At 48.0% G+C, this 24,990-nt stretch overlaps 1 protein-coding gene across 4 annotated transcripts in view; it reads left to right on the top strand.

Annotated features, from left to right (window-relative positions):
- The window catches only part of CEP295 (centrosomal protein 295), a 721,329-nt gene that overhangs the window by 305,615 nt on the left and 390,724 nt on the right, over positions 1-24,990 (top strand). For 3 of the 4 annotated variants that reach the window (XM_069639287.1, XM_069639288.1, XM_069639286.1), the window contains exons 19-20: positions 9,229-9,375; positions 11,788-12,009. In XM_069639287.1, the coding sequence (XP_069495388.1) occupies positions 9,229-9,375; positions 11,788-12,009 (369 nt within the window). The remainder of the gene's footprint in view (positions 1-9,228; positions 9,376-11,787; positions 12,010-24,990) is intronic. The other variant, XM_069639289.1, reaches the window with a different exon arrangement.

Raw genomic sequence — 24,990 nt, 5'->3', positions numbered from 1 at the left:
GGGTACGGGTCCATCTGTAACACACATTGTAGGCACCCTCCCCATTTGTTGTGCATCAAGAACTCTTGTGGGCGCAGGACCAGATCTGATTCCATTCTTCCAGCTCGATGGTTCTGCCAATGTCTTTTTCCCATTTGAGCATATATGGTTCTTTTTTGGACGGGTCCGATCTGTCGAGCAGTTTGTATAAGGTTATTTTCCCTGGGGGGGGTTGGGGGGGGGCTGATGTGAGTGTACGCTCTAAGGCGGTTGGGTCCCTGCCGCCGAGTTTCTTGGTCGCTTCGCTCGATAGCCAGTGCCTGAGCTGGGTGTAGCGGAATCTTTCCGTCTCGGGGATCAGGAATTTGGTCTTACATGCCTCAAAGTTTAGCGGGTTCACGTTATCAAAGAAGTCCGCCATGATCCTCAGTCCGCCAACTGTCGAAGTTATTTGGGGCCAGCCCCAGGGCGAAGTCCGGGTTATTCCAGACTGGGGTGAGTGGGCCCGTCGGGCTCCTGCATTTCCAGAGGCGTACCGTTTTCTTCCAGTTTGCGGGTGTTCCACGTTGCTGGCAGTGGGCCCGTGCTCTGGGGCATGTATTATTTTATTTTTTCCTGTGTGGCAGCGCTTCGATCGGGGTCGCGCTCCAGTCTTCCTCCAGCTTCAGCCATCTGGCCCGGTTGGTGGTCGTTTTCCATGCGAAGGTGTGCGTTAGCTGGGCCGCCAGGCAGTACCTGGCCATGTTTGGGACCCCTAGGCCGCCCATGGCAGGCCTGTGGAGCATAATGTGTCTCGGGATTCGCGTTCTTTTTACTCTCCCAGACGTATTGCAGAATGTCTCTGCAGTTTTTGCAGGGCTTTCTTGCGGAAGGTTGCGGGGAGTGCCAAGCAGTGGTAGAGCAGCCTCGGTAGCAGGCTCATTTTCAGCACTGTGATGTGGCCGACCCAGGAGATTTCCTGCTTGCGCCAGCGTCCCAGGGAGTCTGAGTTCTCTGATCAGTGGGGGGGGAGTTTGCTTTGTAGATATACTCAGACTTGGTTGGGATCTGCACCCCCAGGTAGCTTATCTGTGTTTTAGCCCACGGGATCGGAAGTGCGGCTTGCAGGCGCTCCTTGAATCTCTCCGGCACGTTGACTCCCATGGCTGTGGACTTTGAGGTTTATCGTGAACCCTGAGGCTTCTCTGAATTCCTCCAGCTCTTGCCATAGGGCCTGCATGGACCTCGCTGCTTGAGTGAGTGTGAGCAGTATAGAGGGCCGCCTTGTAGGAATTCCCCTTGAGTGCTAAGCCCTGGATTGCCGGGTTGCTCTGATTCTGCTGGCCAGTGGATCCATAGAGAGCGAAGATAAGCAGGGAGAAGGGACACCCTTGCCTGGTGCCCCTGGAGATGTTGATTTTCCTTGAGCAGGCTCTGTTCAGTCTCAGAGGGGTGGTCGGGTGCTGGTAATTGGCTAGGGCCCATTTCCTGAAATTCTGGCAGAACCCATAGTGGCTTAATGTTTCTTCTATGTAGCCCCAGTCCAGCATGTCGAACGCCTTATGTGCGTCCAGCGAGAGAACCACCGGGGGGGCCCAATCTGTTCGCTCACTCAATCATGTTGGTTGTTCTCCTGATGTTGTCCTGCGTATTACGGCCGGGGATGAACCCCGTTTGATCTGGGTAGATGTTGTCTGGGAGGATGGGGCCAGTCTGTTGGCCAGGATTTTGGGGAAAAGTTTGGCATGATTGTTCAGCAGCGTGATGGGACTGTACGATGTGCAGTGCGTTCGGTCCTTGCCTGGTTTCATGAGGATCGTGGAGGATTCTTCCATCAATGGTGTGGTGGCTCCTGTGGTGAGAAATGAGTTGAACAGATTGGCCAGCTGCGGGGCTAAAATGTGTGCGAACCTCTTATAGAATTGCGCTGAGGAACCGTCTGGCCCAGGGGTAGTATTTTTGAGGACGCGGATTGCGTCGGAGACTTTGTCTGTCCTGATTGGCTGCTCCAGAGCTTCTAGCGCCTGGTGTGTTGGGGGTCTCTGGGTGGCGGTCAGGAATCCGGCCCAGGCTGAGGTGGCACTGGGGGGGGGGGGTGTGACATGTGTTTGTGGTGCTGCGTCATCAGGTCGAGTCTATCTGCCTCGGTGTGGCACAGGGTACCGGTGTGGTCAGCCAGGCACTGAATGTAGTTCCTCGTTTGAACTTTCTTCAGCTTTTGTGCTAGGAGGCGATTTGCCTTGTTGCTGTTGAGATAATAAAATTGTTTGGTGTATGTCAGGGCTCTGACCGTTCGGTCTGCTTGGTGCATCTCCAGCTCTGCCTTCGCTCTTTTAAGGTCTCGGCCGATAGTTTTGGCTGGGCGCTTTTTAAAGCTGGTTTCCAACTCCGCCACCTTCCTCTCCAGGTTGGTTTGTTGCAGCTGGTTTAGCCGGCGGAGTCTTGCTTCACTGGCTTCATTGCATCCCAGATGGTTGCCCGAGCAACGTCTGGGGTGGCATTCTCCCTGAAGTAGTTCATGAGTGCTTCCGCCAGCTCGGCGTTGATGGCTATGTCCGAGAGGATCTGATCTTGGAATCTCCAGATTTCCCCCACCCCCCACCCACCCACCTGCGTTGGTTCCCCACTGTTCAACTTGTCCTTCTGTGAAAGCCCCCCCCTCCCAACTTCCGGACCTGCCTTCAGCCAACGGGACAGGCGACCGGTCCGAGTCAGAGAGGCAACATCGCCTCGTGTGTAGCCGATGAAACTGATTAAGGTTGCAGCATAGGACGTCCCTGGGGGTGCCGGCTGGCTGAGTTACCAGGGATCAGTGGATAGCTTAGGGGCACCCTGGGATGCCAGGATTCGGAGGTGTTGAGCGACCCGTGCTGGGTGAGCCCCCAAGGGGACGGAGGGGGCAGCCCGGGCCGCGCTGCTTGAAGTTAACTTGGGTTTGCTGTGCTGCCTCTGCATGGTCTGGGAACCGGGATTGGTGGAGGCCAAGGGGTGACGAGGTGCGTGGTCTGGCGAGGATGTCCTCTAGCTCAGTCGTTCTTGCTTTTGGCAGGGGGGGGCACACTCTGCGCCTCCTCTTGATGCGGGTCCAGGACTTTAGGGGCTCCCGCGCGTTCCCCCCTGGGATTTGGGTGGGCCCGTCTACCTCATTTGGCTCCACCTCTGGGTTTATGAAGCTTGTCGCTTCTCTCGGTGCGAGGATGTTGGGTTTTGCCTTCCCATGCGAAGGATAGGGTGGTGGGAAATCCCCAGCAGCATACGACCTTCTTCTCGCTGAGCCATTCCGTCAGTGGCTTCAGAGCTTTCCTCTTTACCAGGGTGATTGTGGCAAGATCTTGGTATAGGGAGATTACCGCGTCCCGGGAGAGTATATGGGGAGAGTTTCTAGACTTGCGCATGATCTCTTCTTTGATTTTGAAGAAGTGCACCCTCACCAGGACGTCCGGAGGGGAGGTGCTGCTTTATCTAGCCATGGTTCTGTGCACTGTCAAGTTCCAGGAGGCAGGGGGCCCCCATCTGGCAGGGTTAGGATGAAGTGCCGAAGGTCGTTAACGTAGGCCCCAGCTCTGCGTCAGGTATTGTGGGGGGGGATACCCCACAGGTGGATGTTGCGGGTGGATCTGTTCTCGGCATCCTCCTGTTTGAGTTCGAGGGCCTCGCACCTGTCCTCCAGCAGGTATCCCCTTGGGCCCCCGAGTTGGGATCTTCGGTGCACTCAATCCGTTTGGGTTTCTCAGTCATGGCAGCCGCGAATAGGGAGGTGATGTCCGCTTGTTTTGGGGGTTTGGGTTTCCTAGACATTCTGGGTTCCAGGATGCTTGCGATTGGGTGAGACCCCCACCCCCAGCCGGTAACAAGATGAGCACCTTTTTCCCCAGCCTCTGCCCGTCTAGGCTGTGTTTTCACCTGATTTCCCAGCACCCAGGGGCTGGGGCTAGGGCTTGGGGCGCTGTATGCACCTCGGGTTGCGATTGCGGAGGGAGGGTGCTGAGATAGATCGGCAGGCGCAGATTCTGCTAGTTTGAGAGGGGCTTCCTGATGCCGGTGGGGCCCGGGTGGGGGAGAACAGGGTCGCTCAGTTGGTGGTGGGTTCTGAGGGCTTCCAGGCGATGGGATTCCAGGTGCAGGTGCCACCAGTCCGTGAGGGGCCTCCTGGTGTTGGGGGGGTGGGGGGGGTAGCAGGGCCTGCAGCCCTCCGGGCCAGAGATCTGCTGCGGGGGGGCCAGGCCGCTTGTTGGGGTACTGCAGAGGGCTCTGTGTCTGGAAATAAACCACCCCCACGACTGGCACCCACTGGTTGAAGTTCTGGCCTGGTAATTATCAGCTGGTTAACGTGCCCTGGGGAGCCGGCGTGAGGAGCAGGGCTACCAGGTGGGTGCTGCCAGTTGGTGGTGGGATCCGTGGGCTTCGAGCCCAGAGAGTATCCCGGGGCCCTGGAGGCCAGAGGGGGGTCACACTCGCACAACGCGGCAGTTGTACCAGGGATCCTGGCAGCTCCTAACAGGCTGGGGTGGAGGTGGGAGCCATGGAGAATCCCCAGCATGTTGTGGGTCACAGCCGTCAGTCCTGGGGAGGATGCCTTCCCCGCCGTATGCATTGCCGGGTGGGACTGCTCACTTGTGGCTGGCATCTGGGGGCGGGGGAGGTCCGCTGGAGAGGAGCGGGAAGCTGGTGTCATGATGGGCCCCCTGAGCGGATGGTGCGGGTGGGTTTCCGCCAGGCGCGGTGGCTGTATCAACGGACCGGACAGCTTCTCTCAGTCCGGGGTGGTGGGGGAGGCTCCAGGCTCTTCCCCAGCAAGTCGCAGGACTCGGCGGCTGACAGTCTTTGGGAAGGTACCTCCTCCGACCCGCCGCCTCCCCCTCTTTTCACAGGCCGAGGCACCCGCCGCTGCACACCCAACCCGGAGCGAGCGAGGCCGGCGGCCATCCAGTGCAGTGGATCCCACAGCAGGTGAGCGCCAGAGGTGTTCAGGCTGTTGCGGGGAGTCGGGCTTGGAGCGGGGCGCTCAGCTAGCTGGAGGACTGGTCCGGACGGCCAGCCCGCTGCGTGGTGGGCATCAGGGCCTCTCCATCGGCACTGCGCCCGCCATTTTTTGGTACGGGGAGGCTTCACGGGGGCCCGCCGAGATCTGCTGATTTCCTCTGGTTTTTCAGCGGTCCTGTGGGCTAAGATTTGGCTTCTGCGTGCTGGAGCCCCTCAGTGGCTAGAGGCATCGGACAGGTTTGCTGGATAGTTGGTTTCACCGGGGCATATTGGTGTTTGGCGCGTGGACACGGTCGGGAGCTCTTAGAGAGCCAGACCAACCATCATGGCGCCAAGCCATGCCCCCAAACCTTCATTTTTACCTGAAATCCTTTCTGATTTCCACATAGGACAGACATTTGTTCTGCTGTGTTTCTATCCCCCACCTCATCCTGGCAAGGAGGAGGAGAGACTACATAGGTTGGACCCTCGTGGAGCTTTAAGCTTTTATGTATCTAGGATGTCAAAACTGCGTATTGTTGATTTTAATTGGATATACGGGTCATAAACTGGGTCCGGGTGTCTCTAAACAGACCTTATCTAGATGGATAATTCTGAACATTACAGAATGTTACTGGTTGGCAAGAAAGGAGCCCTTTGTAGATTTAAGAGCCCATTCCACCAGGGACATGGCTACCTCTGCAGACCTGCAAAGGGGTGCAACTATAAAAGTATTTTAAGCAGCAACATGGTCTATTATCCACACATTCACAAAGCATTACTGCCTGGAATCTTCCCTCGGTCAGGATGGTAGCTTTGGTAAAGCAGTCCTGCACTTAGTTCATGAAAACTTTTAAAATCAAATTCTTCTCCCTCCTTCAAATCAAATGCTGCTTTGGGAGTCTGTCAAAAGATGAGGAACACGTGGGAGGACACAATCCATTCGAAGAACAAGTTACTTACCCCTGGTAACGTTTGTTCGACTGGATGTAACTCCCATGTATTCCTAATCACTGTTCCATTCTACCCCACAGTAGAATTTCCCATGCCATTACAGCTTTTGTTCCTTCAAGGCCGAGTACGGTCATTCCCGTACTTTTACGGGTGCTTCTTCTGTAAAGGGGGGGGAGAAGCCGTATTGTAGCCAACGGGGCACTGTGCCTGCTATATATGCCTTCGGTGACATCCTCGAGATGGAGGCATTCGATGGAGATCCAGTCAAGGCAAAGCGTCCTGCCAAAAACAAATCCGAAGCTGGAAAACATGTCAAAAGATGAGGAATGCGTGGGAGGAACATCCATTCGAAAGAACGTTACCTGGGGTCTGTAACTTGTTCATCTATCACCAACTAATAACATATTGATTACCTTGTTAATGAATATCTATAATTCATTAAGGTGACTTACAAGCCATATTCTTAATTATGGTTTTTACATTAGTGGTAAAATACACACAAATAAAATCTAATGTCTACCTCGCTTACAGAATGTTACAAGAAATCAAACCCTGACTTAAATTCACATCAATGAATCACTTTTGTCAGGATATGCAAGATGATAAATGCCTGAGAAGAAGTACTCTATATTATCTAAAAAGCTGGGCACATCTCAGCAATTTTTAAAATTAGTGTTAACTGCTTAAGAAAAACAAGTGCAATACAGAATTTCCTTTTTAAGGACATTTAGCTACATTTTTCAATTTTGCACGATTTTATAGTGTAGATATAAGGAGCTGCATCAGTATTTTAACTTGGTGATCACAATCTCTTTTTGTTCACCCTGATTAAGGTCTATAAACGTTTATGGTGATGTATCTTACACACATGTTGTACTTTGTACCATGTAATTAATGCGTTGGTCTTTTGGTTTGCAATGTGATGGTTTTCTGTGTTTGCTTGTCCATGTCAACACTATTAAATTAGTTTTCAGCATATCTGCCTTACTATTTATACAAAAAATATAGATACAAAGCAATTTCTCTATTAAAGGAGATTACTTTATTTACTTTGTGTATTTGAGAAATTACATGTTTGACCCACCAGTGATGATGCAAGTTTATCGAGCACCAATCTTGGGTGTCTTGTTCGAGTATCATGTTGCAGTGTGGTTTCCACCTTCTACCCAGCTTCTGAGTGTGGCTAGTTTAGGGTGGTGGGTACACACTTGTCTTGGTCATGCATGGTGAATGCCTGCCACCTGCCAGACACTTGTCTCGCCTCGCACACCACCAGGGCATTCTGGTGCCCTCTAATCCTCCCACTTTTGCCTGCTGATGACTGGGAACAGTTACCCAGGGCTAAAACTAACTAGCGCCTTTGTGCTGCAGTCATCCTGAGCGAGGAGGACATGTGCCATCTTCATGTACTCATTTGATCATCTTGAGGTGGAGAATATTGAAGGCCTGTTGTGGCGTGATGGAGTAAGGAGGCTGACGAGGCGTAATCCTTCTTCCTCCACGACTGACTGTCCCTCTACTTCAGGCAGCATTGGTTTGAATTCCCCAGTCCCTGCAGTATTAATGCCAGCTTCACACACTGCTCTTCCTTCTCCCGAACACGCTTAGGCCTTCCACTGGCTTTTCTTTATATTGCTGGGATAGCCACAGCTAAGCGTCCATGTTTCTCGTCAATGTCTCTGAAGTTCTCCTAATGCCTCCTGGTGGCCACTTTGTCACAGTACTTTGGTAATCCCCTCCCCTCTACTGGTCTGTATGTTGCTTTGGTCCTTCTTCGCCAGTCATATCTAGTCTTACAGGTGATATAGTAGAGACTTCACAATAACGCACAGCAGTAGTGTCAGGTTCGGGAGGGAGAAGGTGCAAATAGGGACATGGATCATCCCACTTTTTACCACCCCTATGGGGACAATTCATCTCCCGAGCCTCATAGGGAAGGGCTCCCCTCACTGGGAGAAGTGACGAGAGACCGTGAATAATCACATCGCTCATCCACAATGTGAACTTGTACATTTTTAGAGAAACTGATAACAGGGTCTGTATGCAAACAATCGGGTGTTTTCTGGGACTTGTTTGGAAAACCTATGATCGAACGCCTGGGAATTCGGGCTACTTACTCCCACACCCTATGGAAATTGGGCCCCCCAGATTGCATTCCTGGTCCACCCAGCTAAAAACACAGATTTGAAAAATCCATGTCTGTCCCGAGTTGGCGACACCTGCCAAATGGGGGTGAGTTCAGTGGCATGTGTAAAGGTATGCACGCGGTGCCCCACACCTTCCATCAAATATCGTCTGTCTTTTGGCAAATGGACTTCCTTCATTGCGTCCCTTTGCATTTTACATACGTCATGCATCAACTGTTTTATTTAATTTATTATTGCATTGAAGCACTCGCTAAGTGAGCAAAAAGTGTAATGCAGTGTTTTTTCAGACTAACACGCCCGTAAATCTCTCCACAGATGAGAGCATGTGCTTTTATGTCAAGCTTATTCCAGTCCATGGAACGGGTACTGTTTGAGGCTGCAGTGTTATGGCAGTTAATACCTATACATCTAATTCTAAACTTCAGTAAAAGCAATGGGCAAGTTACATGAAGTTGTGTCCATTAAAGAACCTGTATCTATTTTCTCCCATAATGTGGCCAATGCCGGCAACTGCCACTTGGGGTTTTAAACTACCGGTGCCTGATTGGCACAGGCCTCAGACCTTTGTGTTAGGAGGCCCTTCAGAACAACTCCCTCGCATCCCAATGCACCGCGCATTAACCTCTCTTCTCCATCCGTGAATATTTCTGTTGCCATTTTACCATCTGGCTGTAATGTGTTGGGCACTGTGCCTTGGGTTTCCACAAATTAAATCCTCGGTCTGGAGACAAAAATCAGTCTCACTCTACCTTTAACATTAAACGGATAATTCCAATGATATCACGCGTTTATATATCTAGACATGCCCAATTAATATGCACTGGGAGATTCGTTTTTTATTGTCATATTTAATGATATTCAGTTATTGATCTCATCCGGATGAGAGACTGAGTTGCTTGAATTCGAGCTTGTGTCCGAAGTTTTTAAACTTGGCTTGCTAAGGTGATTGTTTTGCCAACTGTACCAGCATATCTGCCTTTAGTATTAGTTTTAGTAATTCGAGCATGCGCAGTTATACTGTGCTTCTATGTATGTTTGAAGATGGCCAGTGTGCAGTGCCATGTCTCACTGTTCAATCCTAGCTCTGCTGTGCCCTGTAAAGTCGCTTAACCTTTTGATATGGTTGCTGTATAATTTTACTGTGCGTTTGTCATTTTTTCGTGTTTAGTTATATACAACTGTCCTTTTTTTTTTTTAACCCCTTAAGGGCAGAGACTTCTTGGCAGAGAGCATAAATTGAGACCTTCGAAACCACCAGTAACAAAAATCAAACTGGGTCCCGTTTTAGAGCAACATGAACTGAGTGCCATCCAGGAGATTGAATCGCCTAGAAGTAGCAGACCCTCTTTTACAGGTGCAGTTGTTGATGATGATTTTCTATCTGGAGTAAATCTTATTGTAATATTAGGATTGCTTTCACAGCTGTTCTACAAATACATTATAATCTTCAATTGGCTCCTGTTTGTATAGTTTTAAAATGGATTGTCACCTGCCTGTCTTGGCCACATTGTGAATGTAACAGTTAGTAAAATAAAAAAGGGGTCCGAAATAAATACCCCATGGCACCCATCACTGTAAAGTGATGTGGGCAGCTTCAAAACACAGAATCTCAGTCACAGTCCCACTCCACTGTTAGCCATAGGGACGGACCAGAACCCCCAAAACAGATGGGCAAGGTAAGGGAAGCAACGTTTTTTTCAGGCATGGAGACAGGAATTGAGCACTAGCAAAACATGTGTTTGGAGGGGGGGGGGGGGGGGGCGGAAGAGTTTTTCCATAGTTGTCGATGGAACTTAAGCTGCACAAATATTTTATTATTTCTTAACATTTTAATCCTATCGCACAACCACTGAATGTGTTATTTCAGTACTTCCTAATAATGGGTAAATAGGAGTTTTCACAAGCATTGCGTTTTGCGTGCTTTCCTATCAGTATTCCACTTGATCCATGGAAACTGAGTCAATGCGCAACCAAATGGTCACCAAACTCCCCACACCCACATAAAATCGGGATCAGTTTGATATTCATTTAACCTATTTCACCTTCCCCCATTTTCCCTTTGCCTTTTTTAATTCCCTTGCAGACCATGGTCTAGAACTGAGAGGGCAAAATACAACACTTTGCAGACAAGCCTCTGCACTGTTGGGCCACTATGGTGCTGCATGAACAGTGCAAAAGCGTATTAACATGACAACATGGAAGTGACTGAGTCAGTGTGCTGTGCATAGTGTATTCTGTGAGAAAATGCGCCTTCACGTGGAAGAGCCCAAAGAATAGTGACTATGAAAAAGGGTTTTGGCCAGAAATTGTGTGAGAATACTGCCTGCACGCTGAGACCATTTGATGCATGTATCTTATGGTCTGGTTTTCGTCTACAACTTTGCAGCCTGCCCTCTGGTATTGTTACGAGAATTGTTAGAATGTTAACAATTCTAACAATTCTCCCTCACACAACAATGGGTTGTGCGGCTTCACTGGTACATGAAGCTGGGCTTTAAGACCAGTGAACCAAAGGAAGATGGCATTGCTAGCTTGCCTGAAAATCAGGTTTCCTCAATGCAGTCACGCTATGAATCCAGGGGTCTGCAACCTTTGACTTGTGAGATGCTTTGGACTAAATTTCCTATGATCCCTTGCTATTGACTGATTGCTAGGGGGGATGGGAGTTGTAGTCCTAAACATTTGGAGAGCCAAACGTTTTTGACCCCTGGTTTAGGTGAAATAATTGGGTGCATGGCTCCATGTTCCCCTAAAATGTCTTCCAGCGAGGCAGCAGCTCCATTCCCCCTGTAGGATTCGCCTGGTCCACACAATAGATGCAAAGAAAATCTCGAGAAGCATACTCCACTGAACCCTCCCTTATGAAGTCGGAAACATTGCTCTCAAAAAGTGATGTCCTTTTCCTTCATGATGCTTTTTTTTGGTAGCTGGGTCCTGTAATTCCCCCTTGAGATACACCCCTTAACATGGGATAAATGCTGGACTCCATGGCTGGAGTTCTCTCTCTGGTCTCATACCGAATCTCTAAGGATTATCCCTTGATGTCTGGCGTGTTGCACTGATGCTGCTCTTGCTGCAGCTTGCTGCTCACGCCCATTAAAAAAGAGAACATCACCTGAATGAGTTGGCTGCTGGGAACTCCTCCGCATGACTGAGTCTGTTGCTGATTTGAGAGCCCTCTGAACGTCCTCCCAGGCCACACTACCTGTTCTCATCATCTTGCTGCATCTTGTTTGCCTCTCTCCCCTCGGGGAGCATGCCTGGGGCACTTTGGAGGAATCCTCCCTTAAGCCATTCTGCACATTTTGTGTCCAAGCAGAGCAGGACAATATGAGGGCAGAAGTCTGGCTTTGAGTTTTTTCGGCTGCTTGTCTTGCTTGTTTTTGTTCTATGTTCTAGCAGCCTTTTGAAAGGGCAGTCAATAAAGCATTGTGATGTCAGTAACCGTTGTCTAAATATCTGAATAACGTGGTGGAAAATTGTGGCAGCATATATTGGCTTGTACAGAAAAATCGGCAAGCAAGGTATGAATGTTGTTTGACTGCTGATGGAATGCAATGAAAATGTTGTGACAAAACGCATGTTCACATTGTCTCGTATAGTTCCTCCAGATGCTGGACATTTTACCTCTCCAGGGTTAAGCTGAGGTTCAGTTTTATGCAGATTAAATCACGGTTGCTAAACCAAAATTAACCTTTGAGACCGACCTGCCTCTCCCAACTGTTTTCGAATCTAACTTTTAAAGACTACCTGTTTCCCGCAACAGGCGTTAAGGATGTGAGCAGTAGCAGCAGCCAGCCTTCCTTCTTGTCTATGGTGTGTGACCCCAATTATAGCAAAAGCAGCAGCGACACATCTCACCGTGACTTTGGGCTTTCAAGGGTATCGACCAGCATTGATCGCAGTTCTGGGGAGAGCTCAAGTGGCAGTAGTAGGCTTTCTTGGAGAGAGATGCTGACTCTCGAGACTGCGTCATCACACAGCTCAGGTGAGAGATTGCTTATATAACCATGTAATTCATTTTGTTGATCAATAACTGGGAGCTGCAGCGCTCCCGCCTTTAGCCCATAAGATCCTAGATAACTTCGGACTATTACGCCGAGATAGCTGAAACTGTACTTCTGTGCTTTCTGAAATTTACAATACCCATCCATCCACTGTGTATTTACTGTGCATACTTTGAAGCGCTGGATTGGGAAATATTTCGTCATTTGTTTCATTACTATTTCTATACTCCGAAACCTAATGTGGCTATTAATTTATTATACTCTTAGACTTCGTTATATTTGATGGAGAAAGTTAAGTTACGTTGCTTGAATCTCCCATTGAACTGCTGCACATAATGTGCTCCTTGCTCAAACATTGCTTCTGCTCATTGGGTTATGTTCTGTACAGTGGTGCTATTTCAGGCTTCTCATCAACCATTTCGACCCCTGAAAATTATGCTGAGTTGTTCAAATTGGTCTGTGAAAAATGTTGTGTAATTGAAATATTTGTCTTATTACAACTTTCCTTCTATTGACATCAATTGAATCCCCAGCTGTTTGCTATGTCTTCAACCATTGACTGACTTTGGAGGTAAGTGGAGCATTTATAGCTTCGCTTGCCTTGCTTAACTACCTTATTCTAAGGTTGCTGGCCATTCCATAGGTTTACCAGTCCAGGAAGACTGTGTCCCCCTCTCATGATTTCCTTTGTTTTATGTAGCACACACCAGTGCTGCAGGGGCACTTTGTGTCCTTTTTTTACTTTGCCTTATGCAACATCATTTTTGATGTGCATAGGACAAGCTGGAGACTGTTAACCATGTTTTACTTATTTTTCCAGTGCACGATCATGCATCACCTTTTTATTACCACAACGCCATTTTGAAAACCATTTACTCAACATGGTGTCCACTCATGTCAGGAGACCTAATACTAGTGAATGCACGTTCCGTGATCCGGGTTGGATTCCCGGGCTATTGATTTTGTATGGCTCTACTGGTCATGGATGGGTTTGAGACGGTCTGGTCCAAATACACATTCCTGCCTGGAAATTCTAATGCTGGGTGTCAGGAAAGATTTTCTTTTTACAACTTTTCCTCCAAAGTTTCCTACAGAACACCCATTCGTTTTGCTCTGATTTTGAACCAGTCCTGACCTTTTGAAGGGAAGTAAAGCCTGAGCTCCATTTCCCTTACTTTTTGCTCATTTGTTATGGGCAATCTCTTATCAGTCTTTCAGATTATCGTTACTGAATCAGTATTTGAATTTTTGTATTTTTACAATTGCACACAGCACCTTAAAGTGCAGTTCAATGGGGATACTTTTGGACCACTCTAGCTTTTTACACATAAGATGTTTGGTTACTTTTATATGTGCCTAAAGCCAAGTTGATGGCAGCAGTTATAATTTGACAGTTTTGCATCATTTTTGGTGTGCACATTCGCGTTCACCACGTATGGCTACTAAATCTGGCTAGTGGCCTAAAATGGGTAAAATGGGCTGCCACGAGATTTTCGTGTATTCTTTGGCAATATTGTAGAATGACCGCCTTCCTGCCTTCTCTCGTCAGAAAAGTCCTTATAATGTCATGCACTTGCCCGGGAACGCTGCAGCTTTCACATGCATGTGTGTTGTGACAAATCGAGGGATTCAGTCACGTTCCCCAAGGGGTCGGGGGGGGGCTCTTCCTGTGAGGGTAGGGAGGTGAGCCTGCTACGCAACATTCCCCCTAGGGTGGTGTTAAGTAGGATTTCACAGGGAGAGATGCATCTCGGGGATAAGGAATCCCTTTCCAATGAGAGCTCCAATTTTCATTATCCTCACAATCCCAATATCATTTGACAATCGGACTGCTCTTACATAGGATATGGTGATGTAATACCAGAAGAAAAATATCAGCCTGGTAGTGTGAAAAGCAAGAGCATAGAGGAATCAAGAATACCAGTTGGTCAATCTCTGAGACTAAAAAAGCCCAAAGGAGTAATAAAGAACACAACTCCAACACAAAGGAAGGCCCCAGCATTGCATGATAAAAGTGGGCGTGCAGAGAACCAGAGAGAGCGGGATCTGGGCGTTTCAAACAGGCTGGAGGGATGATGCTGGGAACTCCGGGAGAACGCTGGTTCACTCAGCGGCATGCTGCAACCAAGACCCACTGCCAGAGGTGCACAGTCTGGAGTGCAGGGTGGAGAAAGCCTACCAAGAGGCGGACCGCCCCTGAAGGGACCATAGACACTGCCCGACGAGAAGCCCCAACTCTGAGGTGCATGAAGGCAAGCACGCCAGGAACAGACCAACAGGCCTATTTATGCGAAACAAATCCAAGTAGGAAATTGAGGGGTGCTGGCTTGAGCGGGGTGAGATGGACAAACCCTGCCAATACCACACCTAGACACAATCGTGTCACTGAAGAGAATGGAAGAAGGCAGAGAAGCCATCCTGACTAAGTGTCAAGTTGCACCCCCCCAGGAATCCCTCGTACCTGCTGTCCTTGATCTCCTACGGTCCAGGTCACCCCCGGCTCCAGCACCCCATCCGGTCACGATGTCGTATGGCAAGGAAAATCGCCCCTGGTCCCCAGTCTTTGGATTAAACCCAGCCAGAGACAAGAGAATCCTCTTCCAACACCACAGAGTAGACGGGTCACCCATAGGGTTAACATGTTGTTGGAACAGTGGAAGTACTAACTTGCATGCCCAAGTGAAATGGTGAAAATCGGAGTTGCAGGCAGCAGCAAGAGAATGGAGAGAAAAAAAGGACCCGGGCAGTAAGGGGGTCCAGAAGGAACAAGGAGGATCCAAGGAAAGTCACTGGCACAGAGTACGAGGATCCAACAGCGTCTACTTCCCACAGGGCAGGGAAGAAAGTGCGACAAGTGTCATGCTGCCTGAAATAGCCTTGCTTCAGACCGAGGCTCTACAGTCTCGTCTGAGAACCATGGCAACCACAAAACGCCATGAGAACCGCGCTTGCACAGAAAGTGGCTGCCTGTCTAATGTGCATGCGCATACATTTCAGAATGGCAGCCCTCATGAGGGGATCAAGACCTGGGTCCGCGTCGTGACGGACCCGGGAGGAGCCGGTCCTGAAAACGCCATCTGGCCCTCAAAGCACACCGCAGAGCGAGCAGCGTTTTGACACTAAAAGAAATGGAACCAAGGAAGTACATACGCAGCCCCATTACACCCAAGGAAAAGGGGAGAGCAGGAGACCCGGAAAATGGTGCATTAAAGCTGAATAGGACAGCCATGTCCAAGTGTGTTCGAAAACCGAATATAAAGATTGGAGTGATCATACACGTCCCAGTGTGTGTCAGTCATAAGAGTGAGAATCATACAGGGATTATTCATCCCACTGAATGGCAAAGCGATAAGGAGAATCAGAGTCCAACAAGGGCTCCACCTACCTGGTTTAATCAAAAGACAACCAAAGAAGAGAGAGAGTAGTTTATTAGAACCAATGTGTTTGTCTTAAAGGAGAGAGAATAGTTGTGCCTTTAAGAAACAGAGGAATTCCAAAGAGAAATTTGAAAATTCAAAGGAACCAATATACAAGGGCCTTGAAGAGCCCCTTTAACAAACTGGAGGTCTTGTTACAAGAGATAGCAAAGGACTATCTGAAAATCCCATACTGATGGCAACTGTGCTGAAAAAGCATTCCCGTGGAAGGGAGTCATTCTCTTGGATTTTCTGTTTAGAAATAGTGAAAGGGTGTGCGTAGGTTCGTTTTGGAATGGAGGACAGACTTTTTGATTACAGACTTCACTTTTGACGACGAATGCCCTAGTCTAGTTCTGTTAGGTAGGGAAACCTCACTGGTGCCAGAAAGTCTGCTACAGGGGCGGATGTGAAACCAGTAGTTGTCCCTGAATGGACCAATACTGGCTGTTTGAATGGTGCAGGTCCTGAAAGGCCAGCCAGCCAGCCAATCGGGACTGGTTGCATTCAGGCATTCCTAGAGACAAAGGACAGTAGAGTTTCGGGACTCTCCCTCACATCCTGTCCTTCCAGACACACTGGAGCCCGGGGTGGTCTTCAGGGCTGAAGTCTGCTAAAAGCAAGACAAAGGGCTCGAATCTGTTTCGATGCACAGAGTAAAACCCAGGAAAGACCTCACAAACTGAAAATGGCAAAAAAAGAAGACCGGGGCCATTGTGCCAAATGAAGCTTCCCCTTATGCTCCCGCAAGGCCTTAGCAGTCAGCGACTGGCATTTGGAACAGTCTGTGTCGTGACTCTCGCCCAAGCACCACAAACAAATGCGATGCAGGTCGATAATCGATGTGCAGTAGCAGCAAATCTTGAAGCTAGACCCTGCTGTCGGAGGGGTTGAAGACCTATTCACACGAGGCACGCCGAGTCTCGGAAGCAAACACGTTTGCGGAAAATACAGAACTGAGGCTATGGGCCCCGTGCGTCCTATTTATAACTTCTGGTGATGTCGCCTTCGACGGACATCGACGCAGGGCGCCCTCTGCCGAAAAAGTTTCCGAAGTACACAGCTGTGGACATTATGTCAAACATGTGGAATACGTTGGAGGAACATCCAATCGAAAGAACGTTACCAGTTGGTAAGTAACTTGTTCTTATAACTGACTGATGATAAACTCTTGAATAAACAAATTATTTATTTATTTGAATACTTGGAACTGTAAATCTGTGTAACTCCACGACAGCTCACATTGACCCCTCTTGATATAAGCCTGGCTGGTCAACACGCTACCAAAACTGAGTAGTACAAGCTTATACCAAAGGTTGGGTTTCCTATACCTGTAGTCCGAGTTGTTTGTAGTGTTCCCAGAGGGTACTGCATAAAAACTTTGCCTAACAAAGATAGCATGTGCTGTGATGAGGACATCAATGTCAGCTGCAAGGTTGATTGCTGAGCGAACATTGGCAAGCATCATTTTTTGTGTACTGGTGGATGATGGAGTGGTGATGGGGGAGGTTGCTGCTATGCAGTGACCATGATGTTGCTGGTTAACGGTGTGGTTGTCAATGAGTGGTGATGGTACAAATGGGCTGTTGGGGGACAGAGGGGTGGATCACTTATTGAGGGTTCTTATCTGATATTATGAGGGGGATTCTGGTCCTGGATCTGCCCAGTGCAATCGGGTCCAAACAGAAATGGCCCTTTTCTTCGTCTGCCCTTTGCTTTGGGCTCTTGGGCGAGAGATGCCCTTGATGTTGAAGTTAAGAACAGAAGGAAGAGGCAAGGAAGGTGGGTGGGGCTTAAATCAGGTGACCTATATCCACTTGCATTTGCTCACCACCTGGCCTTGCCACTCTGGTACCTGCCTTGATTGGGTTTGGCTAGGCTTCAGTGTCTTTCCTGTTCACCGTAATAGGTCGACCTCCTAAATTCCACCCCAGGGTTGATTTTGCAAATCTATCTCAGCATGCAGGAAACTAGAGGACAGATTCTATAAGAAAGCTGCAGTTATAGCATAAAGTCGGGTAAGTAACTCCAGGGAACACGAGAGGGAGAACACTGCACTCCCCAAGAAGAACTCCAACTGCAGGTTCTAGAGCACAACCATCAGAAGCCAAGCCAGATGACAACTAATGCAACTCATCGTTAATGCACGAAAGGGAGTAGGCAAATGAAACCCAACTACTCCCAGACCCACAGGACCATTGACTACTCCAATAAATATATCTGGGCCTGGGGACATGTACTCTGTGTTGGTTATGTTGGATTTGGTCTTGAAATGGCAAGCGCAACCCAGTAACTACAGGCCTGCTTTTTAGCGCTGGCTATCAGTGGTTGGGCTCACTGAGACAAAGGGACTTGACTCCACAGCCAACAGGGACCCAATCAATAATAATTTGGCATTTTATATAGCGCTACGAACCCTCAGGTATCTGAGCGCTGCTTATTATTATCCACGGTGTGTGGTGCTCATTTATCGATCTCGGAAGGATGAAAGGCTGAGTTTGGCCCTGCTTGGATTCGAACCTGCGTTAGCAAGCTCTGCACGGATGTCAAAGCGAGCGCTCTACTCGCTGTGCCACTTGACCGGCAAAACCAAAATGGCCAAACCAGGTCTACAGCTTCAGCAGCACTTCTTTTGAGCAGTCATTCATCAACTGAGGTAAGAATCTGAGAAATGCAGTGCCTGCCACTGATCACTCATTCATTCAATGGCTGGCCTAAAACAGCCCTCCAGTCCTATCACATGGTGGTGTCAATTGCAGGTTGTTGGGGAGAATTCCAGAAATGTGCTCATTCCTCTCTACCTTAGACCCTCAGCTCTTTTGCTGGACTCTAGAACTTTAATTTCTTTGCCTGGAGTGAGTGAGACCCTTTTTCCCCACTCTCTCGTATTTTAATGTGATTTCTGAACACTTTCTTTTGGTTGTGGAGTCTGACAAACTCTGTAGGTATAATTTTTTACATTGTGTCACACTGCACCTTCAGTGCAGTGACACAGGGAAGTATTCCAGATTTCCCAAAGGTTTAAATACCTTCTCTTGCATAAACTACTGGAGGGGTTACTTAGTATCCCCTTTGTCTAGCTTCTCATGTAAAATTTTTTATGTTGGCCTTTCCTCGATGGATAAATGGCTGGTGGCAGTGGTGTGCATTTACCTCGGACTGCGTTCGCAGCAGCAGTAAAGCACTCATGGGTGCCATTTTTGTCAAAATGGCCCGGTTTTCTTTTTTCACCATTTTTTTTTTTTTTTGGATAGGTCCTTCAGATTTACTCTGCGCGCCAAACCAGGTTTGGTCCCATTGTTCATTTGTCTTTGGTGGGCTTCACAAGTGCGGCCCGCTTCTAGCTTCAGGGTGTCTGGCGGGATAGTAAGCAAAAGAGGTGCCCGAAACTGTCCGTGCTTAGTCTCCTAGGAGACAGGAATGCACTCTTAGGTGATTGACCGGCTGGCTGTCCGGCAAGGACCGCCACCCGGCTGGGTGACTGACAGCTAGGCTGGAATGCATGGGGGAAACCTGCATAAAAGGCGAGGCTTTTTGGCTTCGAAGGCAGAGTCGACCACTGGACGAAGGAATCCAAAGAAGAACTTAAAGAGGACGCCTGCTGCAGCTCCTGAACCGTTGGTTTGCCCGTTGGAGCCCTGCTACTGTGCTGAAACTCCAAATTCGTATCGACAGAGAAGCCCCTACAAGGGCGACTTCTTCCTTTGAGTTGGTTGGACCAATCAACTCCAAAGTAAGCCACCTGAGCATCCTCTCAGAGCTGGTTGAAATTCCACTAAGATCATCCGGACTCCGAGGAATCAGGACTGACCGAGCCTGAGCCACCTCAACAGAGTGCCTGACCCCAGATGCAAGGAAAGTCCCAACTCGACAGCCAGGAACTGCAGTGTTGCTATTTGCACTAGACGTGAGGAGCTGAAACACTGAAGTGCCACTTGTTTGAAGATTGCCGGTTGTGGTTGGTGATGTCCCATTGCAGTGCAGTAGTCCCCAGACGTCCTCCCTCTTGTCCCCACGACTGAGGCCCAGGATCTGCAGAGCTGCACAGGAACTGAAGTCATCTGCTTTTTTTCTTCAACCTAAAGGTACTGTACAGTCTAAGAGAACGTACCTCTTGTTGTGTAACTACACTTGTTCTCTTTTGGAGAGACCTGTGGTAGTTGCTCTGTAGAGTTGCTGATAGCTTCTTTACTAACCAGCTACTTTAAATTCTTCTTTACTACACAGACTTCTAAAACATTGTTCAAGACTTTTACTTGCCTGCAAGAAGTGCTTCAGCTCACCTATACTTTTGCCCAATTGACTTTGGCTTAGACTGGCTCCCTGAATGACTCTTCTGCCTTCTGATATTGTGTTTTATCCTCCTTCCAGGAAGGGGTTAACTAACTTTGCATTGCGTGTTACCAAAAGTACTTACCTGCTTCAGAATATTTGTTTGGTCTCTTGTTCTGTTCTAATAACCTTTTTCTTTTGACATACTCCGAAGTCTGATTCTAAATGCAACAGTGATATATTAATCCAAAGGGGTATTTGCTGATTATTAATAGTGTGTATTTCTGAAGTGTATTTGAGTGTTACTGTTATATTGCCCCCTTCTGAAGGCTTATTTTAACTGACTGTTAAATAAATTAATATTTGTTTAATCAAGAAACCTTGTGTAATGGTTTATTTGAATACTTGTCACTGTGAATCTCTGTGTAACTCCCCTACAGCTCACATAGACACCTCTTGAGATGAGCTTGGCTGCTCAACACGCTACCAACCTGTGTAGTACATATTTATACCAAAGGTTGGGCTCCTATTGCCAGGAGGTCAGGGTTGTTTTAGTGCACCCAAAGGGTACTGCATACAATCTTGCCTAACACCGGTCTTACCAGGACATGAACAATATAGCTGATCTTGATTGGATATCAGCCTGCAGTCTGTAAAATTGCCTAGGTGTTAACCGGGCTGTCCTTAGTCTCTCCCACCTGACCAAGGATGGATGGCTCATGCCCACTGCAGAGGGAAAAGCAGCTGAGGAATCCAGGAAGAAACCTTAGCAGAAAAACAAAAGAACAGCAACTAAACGGTAGTAGGAAACAACTGGAACTCACCACTAGCGGTGTTGAGATGCATGAAAACCCTGTAGTGGCTTCTTTTATATAGGCTATAGAACATAGAATCGTTCTGCCCAAGCTGACCATGGTGGAATTAGGAAGGCATGGGAGGCAAGGCCATCCAAACATAAGGAAAGACGCTTGCCATCTTTCAATGGCCTCAGTAATACTACAAGGTGACTGGTTTATCATACCTATCTTTCAGGGAGGATCCTAATACAGCAGTTTTCAGGGGAAATGGTGTTCAGGGAGGCTGATCGTGTTCTGTTTCACTGATGTGTAAGTGAAATAAATTAATTTTCCTCTCGTCTTTGGTACCGCCCTCGACTTTGACCCTTTTTCATCTAAACCTCACTACATTAGTGAGGTTTGCAAATGTTAAACCGTCCCATCAAATGCGCATAAAACATAATTGAAAAATTCTGCTGAAGGATGTACAAAAATGGGAAACATTGACTCTAAGCATCTCGGCAAGAATCAGTGCTATCAAGATGTTTTTGCCAAAGGTCCTGTATTTTATTCAATCATTTCCTCTTTACTAAAGTGCTCCGGAGCATTGATAGGATTTTCATGGACTTCCTATGGGGAAAAGGTAATACGCCAAAAATTCCACAATTTATTTTGGTGCGTAAAGTTAAAGATGGGGGCTTTGGTTATCCGGTATTGGAGAAGTATTGTAGGGGATTTTTATTGAAGAAGTCCTATTGGCTTTCAATGGAAAAGGAACTGCTGCATCCCTTTTCCCTGGACTGTTTATATTCGTATGGGAGGTTGGTAAATTCTGGTACAAAATTGGAGGCTCTAGTGATTTCTAAGTCAGTGTTGGTTACTTGGATTCTGGGGTATGGGCAATCCTTGTATTTGTATGATTTGGCCTCAATTTGGCTGAACCCGGGTTTAGAAATTAATAATAAAATGCTTAATTGGAGAGGTTGGGCTAACGGGGGCATTCTGAAGATAAGGGGATGTATGGAGGGGTGGGAGGAGGATGGTTCCGTTTGAAGAATTAGCTAATTGTTATGGTCTGCATAATAGGAAGGCGGGTAGATAGGGCTTTTGGAGCGATTGCTGATGGAAAGATTACAAATGTTGAGCGCACCTTTGAGTGGTAGTCCTCAGATTTGTGGGATTTTTGCTACATCTCGTAGGACAGTTTCTACATATGTTAAGTTGATGCCTTTGCAGGACTGTATGAGGAGTTCCTGGGATCAGTTGCGAATGAAATGGGTGTATGAATTGGAAACTGATCTTTCTGATGACTTGTCCGATAATAGCTGGAGGGCTTCGGTGAGGGCCAAGGTTGATTTTAAATCTGAGGTATATTCACCAACGTCTTTTAGGCCATATTTATTGGACACCTGTGAAAATGAAGGAGAGGGGCTTGGCTGATGTAGATCTGTGCTTGGGGTGTGGGGGCTCGAGAGGGACCTATATACATATGCTCTGGGAGTGTAGTAGAGTGCTGGACTTTTGGAGAGAGGTTTTGGATTGCATCGAGCTAGCTAGTATGACATTGCCTCTTACTTTTCTGTCAGTGATTTTTCCTTTCAACTGATAGTCGAAGTGTGGAGATGTGGGATTGTTCTGAATGGATTGATAGTGTTGTTGATGGCCATAAAACAAATAATGAAGGTGTTGAAGTCCAGGAAAAAGCCACATTGCGAGAACTGGGTGTCGGATATGCGGACGCTCTCTTGGTATAAGAAGACTTGGGCAATTCGACAACATAGGGAAACTGAGTACGAGGAGAGATGGGGGTCATTTGGTGATTTATTTGGATGAGGTGTAGGCTTTGGTTTATTTTGTGGATATTGAGGTTGGGAGGTTGGTAGGGGTGTATGTTTTGTCCTGTTTTTAGTTTTGTGTTGTCACGTCTTGCTATGGGATAAGAGGGTGGGAATGTTTTCGGATTTCTTTCTGAAATGCTGTTAATTTAGTAGTAATTTGCTTTTTGTTGCGCTGATGTATATGGAGTGATCTTTTACTTGTTCCCATTCTGTTGTTACTCAGTTGTAGTATTTTCTGTATAATTGTTAAAGTTGGTAAAAAAACATAATTTTGCCCATCATAATTCTCTACTTCGTGTGCTGCAGTAGTGTACATTTACATCAGGAATGTAATAATCTGCAATGGTGGCATTGAGTATATCCATGACTGTAGGGTTTTATAAGCACCATCCTTCAGCAGCACTCTCAATAGAATATTTTCGGATGCTTGTTAATCTGCTTAGAATCACATGCTGTGCATATGGTCCGACATCAAATGGTAACCACAGAGAATTGCATCTTGTCTTTCGGGGACCGAAAGGGGACGTCGGCATAGGCGTGTCTGTAACACTATGACTATCGTGACGTTTGTAGTACCCAAAATCCCTCACGCGCCGAGGTCCCTCAGATCATTTTTTTCAGCCCAGATAACTGGTCGCCCTATAGCAGAGCTCTTACTAGAGACATTGTTTATCTGTACCGAATTGTCGGTTTATTCCCCATTTAGTCACTTCGCCCAACAAGAACATCTTCGACGAAGACTACGGGGGAATCTTCTACGGCTGTGGATTTCGGTGCCTAAGATCCGGCAGCTGGATTTTCCACGTGGTCGGGCCCTCTGGCCGACATATACAGTAGGGAGAGTGGGGCCGGGGTGGCCATATGGTTTAGTATGTCTTTCCTCCTTTCCCCTCTTTTCCCTGTTGGTCTGGTCATCCTTCCCTTTTGCTATGGAAAGGACTCCTTTTTAGATTCTGCCCCAAGTGTAGGGTCAGATATCCTTGGAAGGACGAACACAGGACGTATAATCCTATTCGGAGAAAGGCGTTACACGTCCTGTGTTCATCCTTCCAAGCACGACGAGAAGCGGCGTGTAAACTTCTTCGGCCTATGACCCTTAAGGAGCGCTGTGTAAAGCGGTGGGCTGCGTACAGCATGTCACGCATGGAGCCCCTTCCCCCACCGCCACGCCTGCTGAAAGTGACGGGGGTACTTCGGATGACCAAACGTCCAATGCGGATGTTATAGACCTCGAGGCGGACTCTTCTAGGTCTGTCACACCCATCCCTGACCCTTCCAGGCTCGACTCTGGTCTTGCGACGGGGGTGTACAAGCGCATCGCACGAATCATACAGCCCCTACGCCAATTTCGACGCCTTTGTCAAAAAAAAATCGAAAGTGCCAATGGGGCCACCGAAGACTTTGCCGGTTCGCTCGGATTGTTCAGATCCAAAGCCTTCTCTGCATCCGCAGCAGTGTTTTGCGACTGGGCAATGTAAACAAACTAAGGGCGCTACTCCAAAATCTACACACGTCGAAGTGCAGGAACCTGACGCTTCAACGGTTTCCAAGGCCTCAGTAGGTCCGACCTCTACCTGGAAAACCGACCGCTAGGCCCTCTAGTGGGGTGGACGGTATTACAACTGCCGACAAATCATCTGAGCCTTTGTCTCACGACAATTCGGCGACTATTGAAAGTAGTATCTGGAGAATCACAGCGGCGGTGGCCCTCACCCCGGTCCCGCCTAAAGCTATGTGCCAGGCCGCGGAAAAGATTTCGGTGGATTGGGTTCCCGATTCCGATGAGACTCGAAGATAGTCGAGAGCCTCTTTCCGACACCCTGAGAGGTCCCTTTCGACGCCGCGGTGCGGAGAACGTCGTTTTTCCTCGCGTAGGCCGTTTGGGTCCTCTAAATGGACTAGTGAAAAATTCGAGGGGTGTATGGATCGGCTGGAGCAGATTATCATTTCTTCTGATCATCCTCCGCCAAAAAGGGCTCGGGTAGACCCTAACCTCCAAATTCAAATAGATCAGTCTCAGGTTTTCCATTAGGAAGATGTTGTCCATATGGACACATATATAGAGACATATATAATGAAGAAGAAGCTTCTTTTCTCAAACTACGAGGAAGATTAACAGGATACTACGGACAACGAAGTAAACCCAGCAGGACACAGTAAGATCAGGACACTGATGTTTTGTGCCTAGACTCTCCTTCGTCCACCCCGGCTCGCCAGGCGCCTCCTTTGGATGACCAAATGGCATTCAACTCCATGTTGAAGAAGGCAGCTGAATACTTCAAAATTGCCACTCAAGAGGCAGTACCTAAGCAGGATTTCATTGAGGATATTATTAAAGAAAAGCCTCCAGCGAGTCAATCCATCCCCCTCCTTAACTTAAGAGACAGGTATCTTCCTCTTTGGTCTCACCTATTCAGACTCGGGCAGTGAACCCGAGGGTCGAAAAATTATTTCGACCTTCTCCCTCCGACTCTCTATATATCAAAGGGCATGCCATCCAAGATTCACTGGTAGTGACTACCACTCGTAAGAGGGCAGGGGGTTCCCCTTGCCACGGGGGAATCACCACCGGATAAGGAGTCTAAGAGGCTGTATGCCCTGGGCAAACGTGTCACGTCAGCAGCTGCATACACCATACGGGTTGCTAATAATACTACTCT

The sequence above is a fragment of the Ambystoma mexicanum genome, chromosome 7q, assembly GCF_040938575.1.
Source record: "Ambystoma mexicanum isolate Mex_15411 chromosome 7q, UKY_AmexF1_1, whole genome shotgun sequence".
NCBI classification, from domain to species: Eukaryota; Metazoa; Chordata; class Amphibia; order Caudata; family Ambystomatidae; genus Ambystoma; species Ambystoma mexicanum.
Note: the sequence above shows the minus strand (reverse complement) of the source record. Positions and strands in the feature narration are given on the sequence as shown.